This window comes from Fukomys damarensis, unplaced genomic scaffold (genome assembly GCF_012274545.1).
Source record: "Fukomys damarensis isolate Sample0158 unplaced genomic scaffold, DMR_v1.0_HiC HiC_scaffold_16, whole genome shotgun sequence".
Classification (NCBI taxonomy): Eukaryota; Metazoa; Chordata; class Mammalia; order Rodentia; family Bathyergidae; genus Fukomys; species Fukomys damarensis.
The window spans coordinates 940712-956620 of record NW_022900928.1 but is presented as its reverse complement, the minus strand read 5'-3'; the positions used below and the strand labels follow the sequence as shown (position 1 = coordinate 956620).

The window sequence follows — 15909 nt, the reverse complement described above, 5'->3', positions numbered from 1 at the left end:
TGGGGAGGGAGTGGAAGTTGGGCCCCAGGGGTACGCAGGCTGAAGGGTTTCCTGTGGGTAGACCCCTTCCAGGATGTCAACAGGAGAGCTTGGTGGAAGATCCCAGCTCTGGGTGCAGCAGGGGCAGCAGGCAGCAGTGGCAGGGCGGGCCGTGCTGGAAAGAGGACAGACTCCAGGGTCCTGCTGTTCCTGACTGCTTCCTTTAGCCCCTCCCAGGCCCCTGCACCTCCCCTCTCAGGCAACCTCGTGTCCCGCAGGGCCTAGCACCACGGCCCCATCTCTTGGGGCAGCACCCCTCTACTGCAGGGCCTTGCACCAGCTCCTCCCCTTGGCGTCCCCTTCCTACCACTCCCCTGGAGCACGGGCCACCGTGTCCTCCCAGCTGCTGTCTGTGCTCGCAGAGGGCCATGTGCATCCACGGCACCTGTGTTGGCCTGCGCAGAGTGGTGCCCACCCTCTCCGGCCCAGGGCACATGAGGTGGGACTGTAAACACCTTCCTTGGGGGGCACACAGCCTCCCTTCAGGGCAGCCTCGCTGCTGCATGCATGGGGCCACTGTTGTCGTCATTAGCTCAGGCAGAGGAACGAAGCGGCTCCCACTTTGCTTTTAAAAATAAATCTCCGGGGCGGATTCTGCAGAGCAGTCAGAAAGAAGCAGAGTCCGCAGCCAAGGCCTGTTGAAAAGCCATAGGACCTGGGTTTGGAGACCACAGGGAAGGCAGCAGGCTCTGCTATTTGGGCAGGAGGGCAGGGCAGGTCACGAGGGACTTCCGGAGTCCGTGACACAGCAGCACAGGCTCTGCACCTCCGATGCTGAAGCAGGGTCCCCTTCCCACAGCCCGCAACACTGCCCTTGAGAGGACAGGAGGCCAAAGCCCAAGCACAGAGCTCGCTGGCGTGAGATGCTGGTTTGTGCCTGTGGTCTGTCTCTAGGTCCAGGCCACTCACTTTCCGCTCTGACCACCCAGTTGGAAGCTTCTGGCAGCCCGTGCCCCGGGTCTAGGAGCGCAGCAGACCCATGCATCCTTCCTCCCTGTCACTTTTCCACCATAGTTTAGCTGGGACACAGCCTCTCTGGCACTTCAGAATGCATGCCCAGCCTCGAGTGCCCACATCACTGCAGGAGCCAGCGCACTGCTGCCCACCACAGTGGGTGACTGCAGCTTCCACTTTCTCTGCTCCCTGGCATCCTGAAGTCCCAGCGCCAAGTGCCCCGGCCCAGGTCTGTGTGTCTCTGTGTGCAGTCAGTCTAAGTGCTCACATCTTCAGTTAGGAAAGGACATTGTTAGCTTTTGAGTAGTGCCTCTCTCCCCTCCTCTTTTCTTTCCTTGTGGAGCTCATTAGGAGAATATTGAAACTTTGAACCTGGCCTCAATATTGCAAATCTGAAAAATAAATATACAAATGCTTATCCTCCTACACCTGTGACCTTTTATCCCATCTTGTTTATTGAATTTTGGCAGGGTGCTGACCACCCTGAGGGGCTTGGTGATTTGATTTGGGAGCAGATGTGGGACCTCTCTCTCTCTCTCTCTGTCTCTCTCTCTCTCTGATTGAATCCAGTACTGAGCACTGAGCCACATCCACAGCCCTTTTTATTTTTTTATTTTGAGATGGTCTCACCAAGTTGCCCAGGCTGGTCTTTGCTGAGAACCACAATATTGATTATGCCCAAAGAGTACTGTGAGCAGTGCAGGCTGCAGAGTTAAATCCCTCAATCGCTGTACTGTTAGAAGCACGTTCCGTGACTCATGAGCCCTGGGGTTGTGCGCAGGTTAGCACAACTTCCCCACTCCGGTTAATTCTATCTGAGTTTTTCTTTAGCCTTTTGTCTCACACTGAAGCAGGAGACTAGAGCCTACTGCAGAGAGGTTTCTAGTAGGTCTTTCACCCCTCCTGCCTCAGATTCCCCAATAGTGAGCCACCGCACCGGCTTCAGTGTGCATTTTCTGTAAGGAAGGGCTTCATAGAAACCTCTTGCCACAGCGCTTCCCAAATGCTGCCGTCTCAGGTGTCTGCTTAACGAGTCACCAGCCTTTTCAGTGTCTGCCATTTTAAGATGTCTTTCTGTTGCTCTCTTGGTTTCTGTCTGTGGGGGTGAAGAAGTGCACATTCCCTCCGGGCCCTGGTGTCCAAGCTGCACTGCTGGTTTTGCGCATTGTCTTATCACCCGTCACGGGGACAATGGCCAGCCTTGTGGTATAGAAGGTGGGCCTGCATCCGACTGCCCAGCAAGTCACTGCCAGGGCCGTGGTCAGGACTGAAGGTGACCCCATGTGAACTCGCGTAACCATGCACCAGGGCGGGAGATGGCACCCCGGCGTGGCTGAGCTGAGGTGTCATCGTGCCGGTGGCTTCAAAAAGCCCAGGTGGGGATGTGTGGCCGCGGCCTCCGGGAAGCCAGACTGAGAGCAGGACAGCTGGGGAAGGCGACCCTGAGCTGCTGGCCCCGCATCCATCGGCAGGGCGGGGCAGGGCAATGCAGAGCCACCCTGCCACGTCCCCAGGCAGGACAGTGGGCAGAGACCAGAGGCTCACCCCCCCAGAGGCCATGTTGTCATCTGCGCCTCCTCGGGGTGTGGCCCTGTGTGCCCCGGAGGGCACCTCTCACCTTCCTTGGAGGCTGAGCCCAGAGACAGGCGCCCTGTCCTCTCTCACTGTGCATGAGTCTGGGTGGCGCATTTCCTGTCCACCTCCCTCACGTGGCAGCCCCGGCCCCGAGCCCCACACACCCCAGGCTCCCGCCACGTCCCACGGAAGGACAGGAGACAGAGGCAGAGCCGGTGGCTCAGGCAAGAAGGCCCAAGTGTGCAGCAGAAGAGTTCAGGACAGACGGCATGGACAGGCCAAGCGCTGTGCCCTCCACCCAGAGCGCCTGCCCCAGAGCTCATCTTTGTTCACACCACTTTCCTATGCTGCCCTGTGTCCAAGTGGTGGCCGAGCCTGGCCACTGCCTGCCCCTCTGTGGCCGTGCACCCACACCCTGAGGCTGATCCCCAGGGGTGCCCACGCCTGGAGAGGACTGGTAGCTCCCCACTCCACCGTGTCCCACCCTGTGGCTCTGTGACCCATGAACCTGCATCTTGGCTGCTGGAGCAAGGGAGGGTGATCCTGGGTGCAGAGGTGGCAGGAAAAGGCACCAGAACAGACACACAATGCCAGAGTTTATTCAGTGGGACTGGCTTGCCCCCTCCCACCCACCCTGCGGCATTGTGACCTCAGTCCCAGGTCCCCTCCGGCAGGCAGGCTGTGAGGTCTAGACATAGGCAAGTGGCCACCTCGCCTGACACAGCTCCTGCTGGGCCTTGCAGGCAGGTCTTTGTGCCCGCAGCTGCTCGGCTAGCTCCAGGGCTGTTTGGTGCCAGCAGGAAGCGTGAGGCCTGAGGGACTCCCAGGGCAGGACCCCCATCCAGTGACCTCAGTCCCAGGTCCCCTCCGGCAGGCAGGCTGTGAGGTCTAGACATAGGCAAGTGGCCACCTCGCCTGACACAGCTCCTGCTGGGCCTTGCAGGCAGGTCTTTGTGCCCGCAGCTGCTCGGCTAGCTCCAGGGCTGTTTGGTGCCAGCAGGAAGCGTGAGGCCTGAGGGACTCCCAGGGCAGGACCCCCATCCAGCACTCTCCTCCAGCAGATCCTCACTGGTCCAGTGCCTTCCGCGGTGCTACAGGGCATGGGAAGGTGGAGGCAAGAGAGCCCCACGGTCCTGGCGCTCAGTGATGCATGCTTTGGCTCTAGAGGACGGAGGGCCCTAGATGAGGGTGTCCCTGGAGGCCATGGGTGAGGGCATGCAGGCGGTGGTGCAGCTGCATGAGTCCACCTGGGTGTAGGTGTGCTGGATGCTTGTGCCGTCGGGACACTGCAAGGTCACGGCCTGCTGGTGGGTCCTGCTCTCCTGGCAGCAGCTACACTGGTGCTGCATAGTCTGGGCTTCCATGGAGTACCTGGCAGCAGAGCGGCTGATCAGGCAGCCCCTTTGCCCACCGCACCCAGGCTGGCTCCCCTCCCGCGAGCTCAGGCCACCTCAACCCCGCTCCACCTCTGTGACTCCCTTCCCCAGCCCTCTCCTGTTCTGCTGATCCCAGTCAACCCCACCTCTGGACACCTCCCTTAGGCCTCCAGCCACCCGATGCCCCCACTAGCCACTTCTGCTCATGGTGGCCACAGCTGGTTCGCTGGACACCTGAGGAGCCTAGTGCCCCTGTGGGCACTCCGCTGGCAGGGGCCAGCCCAGGCTCTGTGCAGACAGATGTGGGAAGGGCTCTGCAGAAGCACCCCCTTTCCCACAGCCAGGCCTCCCTGGGGCCAGGGAGGTCAGGCACCCACTCACTTGGACACTCCAGGACAGGAGCCCTCGCAAAAGGTGACAGTGACCACAGCCTCACAGCCCTGTTGCCGCAGGACAGTCAAGTTGACATGAACTTGGCACACATCTGGGAAGATGACAGGCAGCTGCTGAGCCCCAACTAGGTGCAGCTACCCTCCAGGCAGGAACAGCCCTCCCGTAACCTGGGCCTCAGGTGGGCTCTGGGCATCAGGATCCCACTGCTGGGCATCTTCCAGCAGGAGCCCTGGGCAAGGACTGGACAGGCTGGGTGGGAAAGAGCCTCAATTTACCCTCTTCCATCTCACAGGTGTAGCAGCAACCAGTTCTCCTGAGGATCCCCTGCAGGGTCAAGGACAGGGGGTGGAGCTAGAGGCAGAACTCCTAGAGTGGGGACCAGGGAGCAGGAATCCTGGGGCAGGAGTCTGTGGGCTTTGCAGGGAACAGAGGGGCCTCACTGGGGCAGGTTCCAGGGGAAGAGCTGGGCCTTGGGCACATACCCTGCAGAGGGACACGTCTGGGCAAGATGTGGGCTGTGGCGTCAGCACAGGGACCCCACCCTGGGCCTCACAGAGGTACTCAGTGCAGTTGCTCACATGGCTGTCCACCCAGGTCTCGTTGGGCTGAAATGCATGGCAGAAGGCGGACCCCCGTGGGTCAGTTCAGGGCCAGCCCTGGGCGTCCCCTGAGAGGCCTACCTGAGTTCAGCCTCACCTGCACCATCCGGCCCTCTGGAGTGAAACAGGCAGCCTGCACACAGTTCCCGCAGCACTGCCCAGCCACCCTGGAGTGCACGAAGCCCTGTGGGCACAGGCGGTGGTCAGGTCTCACTCAGCCCAGCCTGCTGTCCTGTCCGCACCCCAGGGCCTGGGGCCACTTCTCCCAAAAGCTCCGCTCAGCCTCACCCCTGCTTGAGTACCGCCTCTGTCCACTGCTGCCTCCCCGAACCTGGGGCTCCCTGGCCTTGGGCCCCTGCTCCACACCCTCCCTCCAGGGGCCCAAGCAGCTGTGTGCACCTGGGGGCAGGGACTGCAGGTGTCCTCCTCACACTGCACCACTGGCTCCTGGCTGGGCCCAGAGAGGCAGGTGCACGTGTGGCAGAGATTGACTGCTGGGAAGGTTGCACCGACCTACAAGGGGACACGGGGTGGCACCGAGGGTGCTGGATGCCCGGCTGTACCCAGGCTGAGCACAGGCAGGTGGGGACTTCTGCTGAGAGTCCCCAAGCCTGGCTGCTCCCAGGCACAATGCCAGGTCTGCAGAGCTCTCAGCAGAAGATGCCATCTGCATCCCAGCCCAGAGCTTGCAAACCTGAGCGGGGACCTGGACCAGGGCCTCCCACCCACCTGCCCAGCTGTGCCCTTACCCCATAGATGGTGCCGTGGTACTCGCACAGCTTGGGCTCTGGAAGGAAAGGGCTGGTGTGGGGCAGAGTACCTCCCAGCCTGGAGCCCCGCCCACCCTGCCCCGCCAGGCTCACGGCAGCGGAAGGTAGGGCAGCAGTGGCCTTCCTCCTGGGTCAGCTCCTGGCCCGGGGGACACGTGGGAGTGGCCTGGTGGCAGGTGGTCACGTTGCAGACTACAGAGATATGGGGTGTCAGGGTGCTGCCCGCCGGCCTGGGATCCCTGGGACTGGTTGTGCTGGTTTTCAGTACTTTTCCTTGGGGTCTGGTGTCCTCCATCTGTCACCCCCAGTCCCCAGGTCCTCGGACTGCCCCTGAGGTCACCAGCCTCACTTGGAGGCAGAAGTCAGAAGCAACATGACCCACCCTCGTTGTCCAGCAGGACAGGGCTGCCCCTCTGCCCCCCGCTTCTCCCAGGGTGCTCACCACACAGCATCTCTGGGCAGCAGGGGTTGTCAGCCTGCGGCCTGGTCACAATCACAAAGCCATCCTGCTCACACTGTGGCGGGGGGGCCTGAGCCTCACACCGCACAGGCGTGCACTGCACCGACACCGAGATCGTGTCGCACACACAGGCCTGGCAGTCACTGACCCAGCGCTGGCCGGGCTGGAACAGACAAGGCAGACCTGAGGACCTCAGCAGCCCAGTGTGAAGAGGTGGAAAGACCCCCATCCCTTGGGTACACCCCTCCCTCTTCCCTCCTTAGCCCAAGTGGGGTGGGGCAGCACCACTCACAAACTTGGGGAGTCCATCTGGTCCCACACAAGCTGGAGGGAAAGGAGAGGAACAGTCACAGGGTGCCAGGGCACCAGGCTGGGGGTGGGGTCAAGGGGACAGAAACCCCAAACCCCAGAGGGCTCGTGGGGTGTTAGCTGGTGAGGCCAAGGCTGGGATTGGGACACGGGGAATTCGGCTCTCTGGGGTCCTTGTGGTGCCAAAGCGGAGCAGTGGGCTGGGACAGGGACAATAACAGAGTCATAGGAGGACGGTGTCTTCCTGCACAGCCTCAAGAGGACTTTGGGGCTCAGCAGGGTTTCAGGCCTCACTGTGACCACCCCTGCCCCATCCAGAATGGGCCTTGGCCGTGCAGCCAGTGCTTACGGCATTCCGGCACGCAGATGTCCTTGTGCGAGCTGAAGAGGAGCTGGTCCCCAGGGCAGAAGCAGCCCTCAGCCAGGGCCAGCCCCTTATCCAGGGGCCTCTGGTTCCTGCAGGGCCGTGAGAGTGGGCCTCGGAACCAGAACGGGCCAGCTGAGGGTGGCCAGGGTCCTGGGGCTGGGGATGAAGGGCGTCCTCGGAGGGCCTGGCCGTGGCTGGCCCAGGAGCCAGCAGCCCCGCGTTTAGGGGCACACACAGCCCCACCCCCCGCCTGGACTGCCAGAGGGCCCCAGCTCCCCTCCACCTCAGGGGTGCTCCAGCCCAGCCTACCTGGAGTCACAGGAGGCTGGCTGCGCAGGGCCGCAGGGCTTGTACACCTTGGAGGCTGGGCAGGGGAGCTCTGTGTGCAGAGACAGGTGTCAGGGAGGCGCCCAACAGGACCAGGAGGCTGTGCCCCAGGGCCATCATGCTCACCACACAGCCCGCTTGTGGCATTGCGCCAGTCTGTGCACACGCCCCGGGCTCGGCAGAGGGCCGCATAAGCTGCCAAGCTCTGGCAAGGCACCTCCGGGCGGCCAGACTGGCAGTCATCACTGGTGCAGCTACTGAAGAAGGCGTTGGGCGGGACCAAAGCATGGCACTCGGAGAAGACCCTGGAGGCAGTCAGGGCCAGACCTCAGCATCCAGCAGCAGCCTGGCTGGCAGGGGCGCCCCAGGCCCAGGCCCAGCCCCAGGGAGAGGACTCACGGGCTCAGCAGCAGCTTGCAAAGGGGCCCCGGTGCACACGGGGTGGAGGTGGTGGCCGTGGAAGTGCTGGGCACTGGGGACAGGGGGCTGGCACTGGGGGGCGGGCTGGTTGGTGTCCTGCAGCCCTCTCCACTGCCATCGGGCACCTGCCAGGACCGGGCCATGTCCTTGCAGGTGGGAGCCATGGTGCCGTCTGGCCGGCGGCAGTCATCTCTCTGGCTGTTGGTGCAGGTGCCTGGGGAGCAGGAGGGTCTCTGCAGAGTCCAAGGGGCCTCAGGCCCCTGCACCCCGTGCTGTGCACACAGGCCCTGCCTGGAGTGGGGGAGGGCAGGGGCACTCACCACACTGGCCCTCCGTGTTGTGGCTGAAGTGGCTGTAGGACAGCTGGACCTGGAAGACGCTCCCGCTGAAGGAGACACTCACACCGATGGCTGTGATGTCGATGTGCATGTTGGTGGCTGCGGTCACGGACACGCTCACACCATTCTTGCTGAAGGCCCCGCTCACACGCACTCCATCGAATAGGACCTGGGCACCAGGGACCCGTAACCAGGCCAGCCAGGTGCAGGGACTGCTTTGGGGGCTGTGCCTCGGAGCACCCCCGGCTCGGAGTTTCCCTTCAGTGCTCCTCAGGCCCCTGCCCACGCCCTGGGCCTGCCCAGTGCCCACATGAGCTCACCAGACTCTCCTCTGTGCCCGTGGCAGTGGTGGTGGTGAGGACAATCTCCATGGACTGGTAGAGCACTTGGAGGGCGCGAGAGCAGCTGGTGCCATGGGCAGCGGCGCAGTAATGGCTGTGCATGAGGATGCTCAGGTTCCCATGGTGCGGGCGGATCTCTCTCATGAGGATGTAGGTGCAGTTGCCCGGGAAGGAATAGGTCGTGCCGTCAAATGTGGAGTAATGCGAATGCCCCCACACGCTGCAGGAGCCTGTGGAACACCTCAGGCTGGAGACCGCTCCCTGGCCTCCCAGCACCCTATGCTACTACCGTCACCTCAGGGGAGTCACACTAGCCTCCAAGCCTCAGTTGCCTCATCTGTAAAATGGGTGCTGTGGCTTATTGGTGACTCCAAAGTTGTGTCTACCTTAGACCCAGGAATGTGGCCATCAGACACAGAGAGGCAGCCATGAGGAGTCGGGCAGGGGTGGAGGGTGTGGCCCAGGCCGGGTGCACAAGCCCCTGGCTGAGCTTGTTGGGCTGTGGCCTGCCAACCTGGGTCCTGGTCACTGAGCCCCAGGCCTCCCAGCACCCGCCTGCCTCCTGGTGGCACAGTGAGCACACTGCCCCCCTGTGTGCTCACACTCGCACTCGTAGTGGACTTGGCAGGGCTGGTGCTCATCCCACACTCGGATGGGCAGGTGCTTGTTCACACAGCTCACGTTGGCCACAGGCTCTGGCGGCAGCAGCACCACATGGTTGTCGCCTTCGCACCTGGCCACTGTGCAGTTGTCCAGCGTCCAGGTCTCGTTCACCTGAGTGGGGAGCAGGTGGGCACTCACCTGGGTGCTCATGGGGCCCAGCCTGGCACTCAGCCCACCCAGCCTGCATTCCAAGACCCCCGCACCTGAGCTGCAGGTCGTGACCCCACCCTGTGGACCAACCCTGCCTACAGTCACAGGGGAGGGTCCCCCAGCCAGGCCAGGTACCGCACAGGGCACCAGGACAACAACAGTCCAGCCAGAACACCAGCAGAGGGCAGTGGAGGGACAGCCGGGCCCACCTGTCGCGGAGGGACAGCATTGTCACAGCCAGCGCGTGGAGAGGGGGGTGACACAGGGGTGGAGGACATCGGCGGCTGGGACGTGGGGCAGGAGCCCTGGAAGCGGTCAATGTCGCAGTGTTGGTTGCAGACGGCAGAGAAGTGGCATCCAGCTCTGTCAGTCTTGTTATAGATGACGTCCCCTGTGAAGGAGAGGCCGTCGGAGGACAGCCGCAGCCCAGGGGATGGGTGGGCCGGTGGCAGGGTCGGCAGGCAAGGCGGGCAGGTGACAGGCAGGCAGAGGCAGTGGACAGGGACGTGGCGGGCCGGCAGGCTCACCTACTCACCGGGTGAAAACAGCTGTCCAAATGCCCAGCAGAAGCAGGGTGAGGGTGAGAAGAGTGGGCTGGAGGATGCACCGGGCCCGAGCGTGCCGAGGCTCGAGGAGGTGGCAACAGACACCCTGGAGGTCAGTGGGCTGCTGGTGAGGACCACCGGTGTAGGGACAGTCCCTGGGGTGGAGGAAGGGGGCACGAAGGAGCCGGTGGCCACGGATGAGGCAGCTGTGCTGGTCAGTGCTGGGGTGGGGCCAGGAGTGCTGAGAGGCTGGGGCGTCACAGGCGGCACCCGGGAAGTACTGGTGGTCAGGGTCCCTGGCGTCCACAGCCCTGGGGTGTGGGGAAGGCTGGCGGTGGAGGCTGGTGGCACAGAAGGACTCTCAGGGGTCCTGGGGAGGCTGGTGCCTGTCTGGGTGCTGGTCTCTGTGGAGAGTCCTGGCCCTGTCCATCTGCTGGTAACCAAGGTGACCGGTGTCTGGGTGTGGGGATGAGGCGACAGTGTGGAGGTGGGAGGCAGGGTGCTGGGGCAGTGGCTGCGGTCGCAGCAGAGCATACGCACGTTATAGTTGAAGCACATGGTGAATGTGCCTCTCTGGTCTTCATTCCTGCACACCAGCCCAGTCTGCAGGCTGCAGGTCACCACCTGCCCAATCTGGTCAATGCTCACCTCTGAGTAGTTCTCTGCCCGGCACTCAATCTTCTCAGGCGCTGGGCACATCTTGCCTCCTGCAGCCCTGATGTTGTCATAGGTCTCCATGTCCCCACCCGGGACACCCGACGTGGGGAAGTCCACGTCAAACCACTCTGTCCACTGGCACTTGGGCTGGCAGCGGGTCGTACCCTGGCTGGTAGTGGCCTCTGTCGTCGTGACCAGGGGTATCTGCGTCCTGTGTGTGCTGACCTCTGTGTGTGGGGTGGACAGCCCGGCCGTGGGTGTCGTTTGCACCTGGCTGGTGGGCAGAGGTTGGGGGGTGCCGGTGCTGACAGTGCCTGTCAGAGCTCCAGTCTTGGGGTTGGCCGTGGATGTCCGTGTGGTCCTTGAGACCAGTGTGGAGGGCTGTGAGGTGCTTGGGCTGCTGTGACCCCTCGTGCTGGTGGGCAGAGTCGTGTGTGTTGGGAGGACTGATGTGATCGCTCCTGGGCCAGTGGTTCCAGTGGAGCCTGCAGGAGCCGTGGGACTCCCAGTGGTGGCTGTCACAAGGGAGCCTGTGGGGCTAGAGAAGGTCTGTCCTTTAGAGAGGGTGGTGGCTGCTGTGGTGCTGGGCGGCCTGCTCTTGGGCTGTGAGGATGGCACCGGGGTGGCCGTGGTGGCCGTGCCCAGTGTGGTAGCTGTGCCCTGTGTAGTGTTTGGTGGTGTGGTGGTCAGGGTGCCCTGTGTGGTGGTCAGTAGTGTAGTAGTAGCTGTCTCCTGTGTGGTGCCTGAAGAGGTGGTGCTTGCCGTCCTCGCTGTTGTGGTGGTCAGTGTTGTGGTGCTGATTGTGCTCACTGTGGGGGTGGCGGTGGCCAGTGAGGTGGTGGCCGTACCCTGTGTGGTGGTGGGTGGTGTGGTGGTGGCTGTCTCCTGTGTGGAGCTGGCTATTACCACTTTGGTGGTGGCCGTCCCCTGTGTGGTGGTCAGTGGTGTGGTGTTGACCGTCCCCTGTGTAGAGCTGGCTGTTACCAGTTTGGTGGTCACTGTCTCCTGTGTGGTGGTTGGTGGTTTGGTGGTGACCGTCCCCTGTTTGATGCTGGCTGTTACCCGTTTGGTGGTGCCTGTCTCCTGTGTGGTGGTCGGTGGTGTGATACTGGCTGTGGCCATTGTGGTGGTGGCTGTTACCAGTTTGGTGGTGGCCGTCTCCTGTGTGGGGGTTGGTGGTGTGGTACTGGCTGTGGCCATTGTGGTGGTGGCTGTACTCTGTGTGGTGGTGGCCACCTCCTCTGTGGTGGTGGCCATACTCAATGTGGTGGTGGTGGCCGTATTCAGTGTGGTGGTGGCCGTCTCCTGTGTGGTGGTCGGTGCTGTGGTGGTGACTGTCTCCTGTGTAGAGCTGGCTGTTACCAGTTTGGTGCTCACTGTCTCCTGTGTGGTGGTCGTTGGTGGGGTACTGGCTGTGGCCATTGTGGTGGTGGCTGTTACCAGTTTGGTGGTGGCCGTCTCCTGTGTGGTGGTCGTTGGTGGGGTACTGGCTGTGGCCATTGTGGTGGTGGCTGTACTCTGTGTGGTGGTGGCCATACTCAATGTGGTGGTGGTTGTCTCCTGTGTGGTGGTTGTCGGCGTGGTGGTGGCCGTATTCAGTGTGGTGGTGGCCATCTCCTTTGTGGTGGTCGGTGCTGTGGTGGTGACCGTCCCGTGTGTGGAGCTGGCTGTTAACAGTTTGGTGCTCACTGTCTCCTGTGTGGTGGTTGCTGCTGGGGTACTGGCTGTGGCCATTGTGGTGGTGGCTGTACTCTGTGTGGTGGTGGCCGTCTGCTGTGTGGTGGTCCGTGCTGTGGTGGTGACTGTCCCCTGTGTGGAGCTGGCTGTTACCAGTTTGGTGCTCACTGTCTCCTGTGTGGTGGTCAGTGGTGTGGTACTGCCTGTGGCCATTGTGGTGGTGGCTGTTACCAGTTTGGTGGTGGCCATCTCCTGTGTGGGGGTTGGTGGTGTGGTACTGGCTGTGGCCATTATGGTGGTGGCTGTATGCTGTGTGGTGGTGGCCATCTCCTCTGTGGTGGTGGCCATACTCAATGTGGTGGTGGTTGTCTCCTCTGTGGTGGTTGTTGGTGTGGTGGTGGCCGTATTCAGTGTGGTGGTGGCCGTCTCCTGTGTGGTGGTCGGTGCTGTGGTGGTGACCGTCCCCTGTGTAGAGCTGGCTGTTACCAGTTTGGTGCTCACTGTCTCCTGTGTGGTGGTCGGTGGTGTGGTACTGGCTGTGGCCATTGTGGTGGTGGCTGTTACCAGTTTGGTGGTGACCGTCTCCTGTGTGGGGGTTGGTGGTGTGGTACTGGCTGTGGCCATTGTGGTGGTGGCTGTTACCAGTTTGGTGGTGACCGTCTCCTGTGTGGGGGTTGGTGGTGTGGTACTGGCTGTGGCCATTGTGGTGGTGGCTGTTACCAGTTTGGTGGTGACCGTCTCCTGTGTGGGGGTTGGTGGTGTGGTACTGGCTGTGGCCATTATGGTGGTGGCTGTATGCTGTGTGGTGGTGGCCATCTCCTCTGTGGTGGTGGCCATACTCAATGTGGTGGTGGTTGTCTCCTCTGTGGTGGTTGTTGGTGTGGTGGTGGCCGTATTCAGTGTGGTGGTGGCCGTCTCCTGTGTGGTGGTCGGTGCTGTGGTGGTGACCGTCCCCTGTGTAGAGCTGGCTGTTACCAGTTTGGTGCTCACTGTCTCCTGTGTGGTGGTCGGTGGTGTGGTACTGGCTGTGGCCATTGTGGTGGTGGCTGTTACCAGTTTGGTGGTGACCGTCTCCTGTGTGGGGGTTGGTGGTGTGGTACTGGCTGTGGCCATTATGGTGGTGGCTGTATGCTGTGTGGTGGTGGCCATCTCCTCTGTGGTGGTGGCCATACTCAATGTGGTGGTGGTTGTCTCCTCTGTGGTGGTTGTTGGTGTGGTGGTGGCCGTATTCAGTGTGGTGGTGGCCGTCTCCTGTGTGGTGGTCGGTGCTGTGGTGGTGACCGTCCCCTGTGTAGAGCTGGCTGTTACCAGTTTGGTGCTCACTGTCTCCTGTGTGGTGGTCGGTGGTGTGGTACTGGCTGTGGCCATTGTGGTGGTGGCTGTTACCAGTTTGGTGGTGACCGTCTCCTGTGTGGGGGTTGGTGGTGTGGTACTGGCTGTGGCCAATGTGGTGGTGGCTGTCACCAGTTTGGTGGTGGCCGTCTCCTGTGTAGTGGTTGGTGGTGTGGTACTGGCTGTGGCCATTGTGGTGGTGGCTGTACTCTGTGTGGTGGTGGCCATCTCCTCTGTGGTGGTGGCCATACGGTGTGGTACTGGCTGTAGCCATTGTGGTGGTGGCTGTGCTCTGTGTGGTGGTGGCCATCTCCTCTGTGGTGGTGGCCATACGGTGTGGTACTGGCTGTAGCCATTGTGGTGGTGGCTGTGCTCTGTGTGGTGGTGGCCATCTCCTCTGTGGTGGTGGCCATACGGTGTGGTACTGGCTGTAGCCATTGTGGTGGTGGCTGTGCTCTGTGTGGTGGTGGCCATCTCCTCTGTGGTGGTGGCCATACGGTGTGGTACTGGCTGTAGCCATTGTGGTGGTGGCTGTGCTCTGTGTGGTGGTGGCCATCTCCTCTGTGGTGGTGGCCATACGGTGTGGTACTGGCTGTAGCCATTGTGGTGGTGGCTGTGCTCTGTGTGGTGGTGGCCATCTCCTCTGTGGTGGTGGCCATACGGTGTGGTACTGGCTGTAGCCATTGTGGTGGTGGCTGTGCTCTGTGTGGTGGTGGCCGTCTCCTGTGTGGTGGTCGGTGGTGTGGTAGTGACCGTCCCCTGTGTGGAGCTGACCGTTACCAGTTTGGTGGTCACTGTCGCTAGTGTGGTGGTCAGTGGTGTGGTGGTGATGGTCCCCTCTGTAGAGCTGGCTGTTACCAGTTTGGTGCTCACTGTCTCCTGTGTGGTGGTCGGTGGTGTGGTAGTGACCGTCCCCTGTGTGGAGCTGACCGTTACCTGTTTGGTGGTCACTGTCTCTTGTGTGGTGGTCGGTGGTGTGGTGGTGACCGTCCCCTGTGTGGAGCTGACCGTTACCAGTTTGGTGGTCACTGTCTCTAGTGTGGTGGTCAGTGGTGTGGTGGTGACCGTCCCCTGTGTGGAGCTGGCTCTTACCAGCTTGGTGGTCGCTGTCTCCTGTGTGGTGGTCGGTGGTTTGGTGGTGACCGTCCCCTGTTTGATGCTGGCTGTTACCCGTTTGGTGGTGGCCGTCTCCTCTGTGGTGGTTGGTGGTGTGGTACTGGCTGTGGCCATTGTGGTGGTGGCTGTACTCTGTGTGGTGGTGGCCATCTCCTCTGTGGTGGTGGCCATACTCAATGTGGTGGTGGTTGTCTCCTGTGTGGGGGTTGTTGGTGTGGTGGTGGCCGTCTCCTGTGTGGTGGTCGGTGGTGTGGTGGTGACCGTCCCCTGTGTGGAGCTGGCTCTTACCAGCTCGGTGCTCACTGTCTCCTGTGCGGTGGGCGGTGGTGTGGTACTGCCTGTGGCCAATGTGGTGGTGGCTGTTACCAGTTTGGTGGTGACCGTCTCCTGTGTGGGGGTTGGTGGTGTGGTACTGCCTGTGGCCAATGTGGTGGTGGCTGTTACCAGTTTGGTGGTGGCCATCTCCTGTGTAGTGGTTGGTGGTGTGGTACTGGCTGTGGCCATTGTGGTGGTGGCTGTACTCTGTGTGGTGGTGGCCATCTCCTCTGTGGTGGTGGCCATACTCAATGTGGTGGTGGTTGTCTCCTGTGTGGTGGTTGTTGGTGTGGTGGTGGCCGTATTCAGTGTGGTGGTGGCCGTCTCCTTTGTGGTGGTTAGTGCTGTGGTGGTGACCGTCCCCTGTGTGGAGCTGCCTGTTACCAGTTTGGTGGTCACTGTCTCCTGTGTGGTGGTCGGTGGTGGAGTACTGGCGGTGGCCATTGTGGTGGTGGCTGTACTCTGTGTGGTGGTGGCCGTCTGCTGTGTGGTGGTCGGTGCTGTGGTGGTGACTGTCCCCTGTGTGGAGCTGGCTGTTACCAGTTTGGTGCTCACTGTCTCCTGTGTGGTGGTCAGTGGTGTGGTACTGCCTGTGGCCATTGTGGTGGTGGCTGTTACCAGTTTGGTGGTGGCCATCTCCTGTGTGGGGGTTGGTGGTGTGGTACTGGCTGTGGCCATTATGGTGGTGGCTGTATGCTGTGTGGTGGTGGCCATCTCCTCTGTGGTCGTGGCCATACTCAATGTGGTGGTGGTTGTCTCCTGTGTGGTGGTTGTTGGTGTGGTGGTGTCCGTATTCAGTGTGGTCTTGGCCGTCTCCTGTGTGGTGGTTGGTGCTGTGGTGGTGACCGTCCCCTGGGTGGAGCTGGCTGTTACTAGTTTGGTGGTGGCCGTCTTCTGTGTGGTGGTCAGTGGTGTGGTGGTGACGGTCCCCTCTGTAGAGCTGGCTGTTACCAGTTTGGTGCTCACTGTCTCCTGTGTGGTGGTCGGTGGTGTGGTAGTGACTGTCCCCTGTGTGGAGCTGACCGTTACCAGTTTGGTGGTCACTGTCTCTTGTGTGGTGGTCGGTGGTGTGATGGTGACCGTCCCCTGTGTGGAGCTGACCGTTACCAGTTTGGTGGTCACTGTCTCTTGTGTGGTGGTCAGTGGTGTGGTGGTGACCGTCCCCTGTGTAGAGCTCTGTTACCAG

General features: G+C 61.7%; 1 protein-coding gene across 1 annotated transcript in view; it reads right to left on the bottom strand.

The window, feature by feature from the left end:
- Window positions 1-3429: 3429 nt before the first annotated feature.
- Muc5b (mucin 5B, oligomeric mucus/gel-forming) overlaps window positions 3430-15909 on the bottom strand; it is a 46526-nt gene continuing 34046 nt past the window's right edge. Inside the window, exons 34-52 of the mRNA XM_033764042.1 lie at window positions 9617-10851; window positions 9291-9472; window positions 8871-9042; window positions 8248-8498; window positions 7910-8096; window positions 7569-7803; window positions 7296-7474; window positions 7152-7221; window positions 6825-6931; window positions 6459-6490; window positions 6149-6329; window positions 5800-5898; window positions 5686-5723; window positions 5336-5449; window positions 5034-5120; window positions 4820-4942; window positions 4613-4661; window positions 4326-4428; window positions 3430-3939 (exon numbers count right to left, since the gene is read on the bottom strand). Coding sequence (XP_033619933.1) covers window positions 3747-3939; window positions 4326-4428; window positions 4613-4661; window positions 4820-4942; window positions 5034-5120; window positions 5336-5449; window positions 5686-5723; window positions 5800-5898; window positions 6149-6329; window positions 6459-6490; window positions 6825-6931; window positions 7152-7221; window positions 7296-7474; window positions 7569-7803; window positions 7910-8096; window positions 8248-8498; window positions 8871-9042; window positions 9291-9472; window positions 9617-10851 — 3637 coding nt within the window. The 3' untranslated portion in view covers window positions 3430-3746. The remainder of the gene's footprint in view (window positions 3940-4325; window positions 4429-4612; window positions 4662-4819; window positions 4943-5033; window positions 5121-5335; window positions 5450-5685; window positions 5724-5799; window positions 5899-6148; window positions 6330-6458; window positions 6491-6824; window positions 6932-7151; window positions 7222-7295; window positions 7475-7568; window positions 7804-7909; window positions 8097-8247; window positions 8499-8870; window positions 9043-9290; window positions 9473-9616; window positions 10852-15909) is intronic.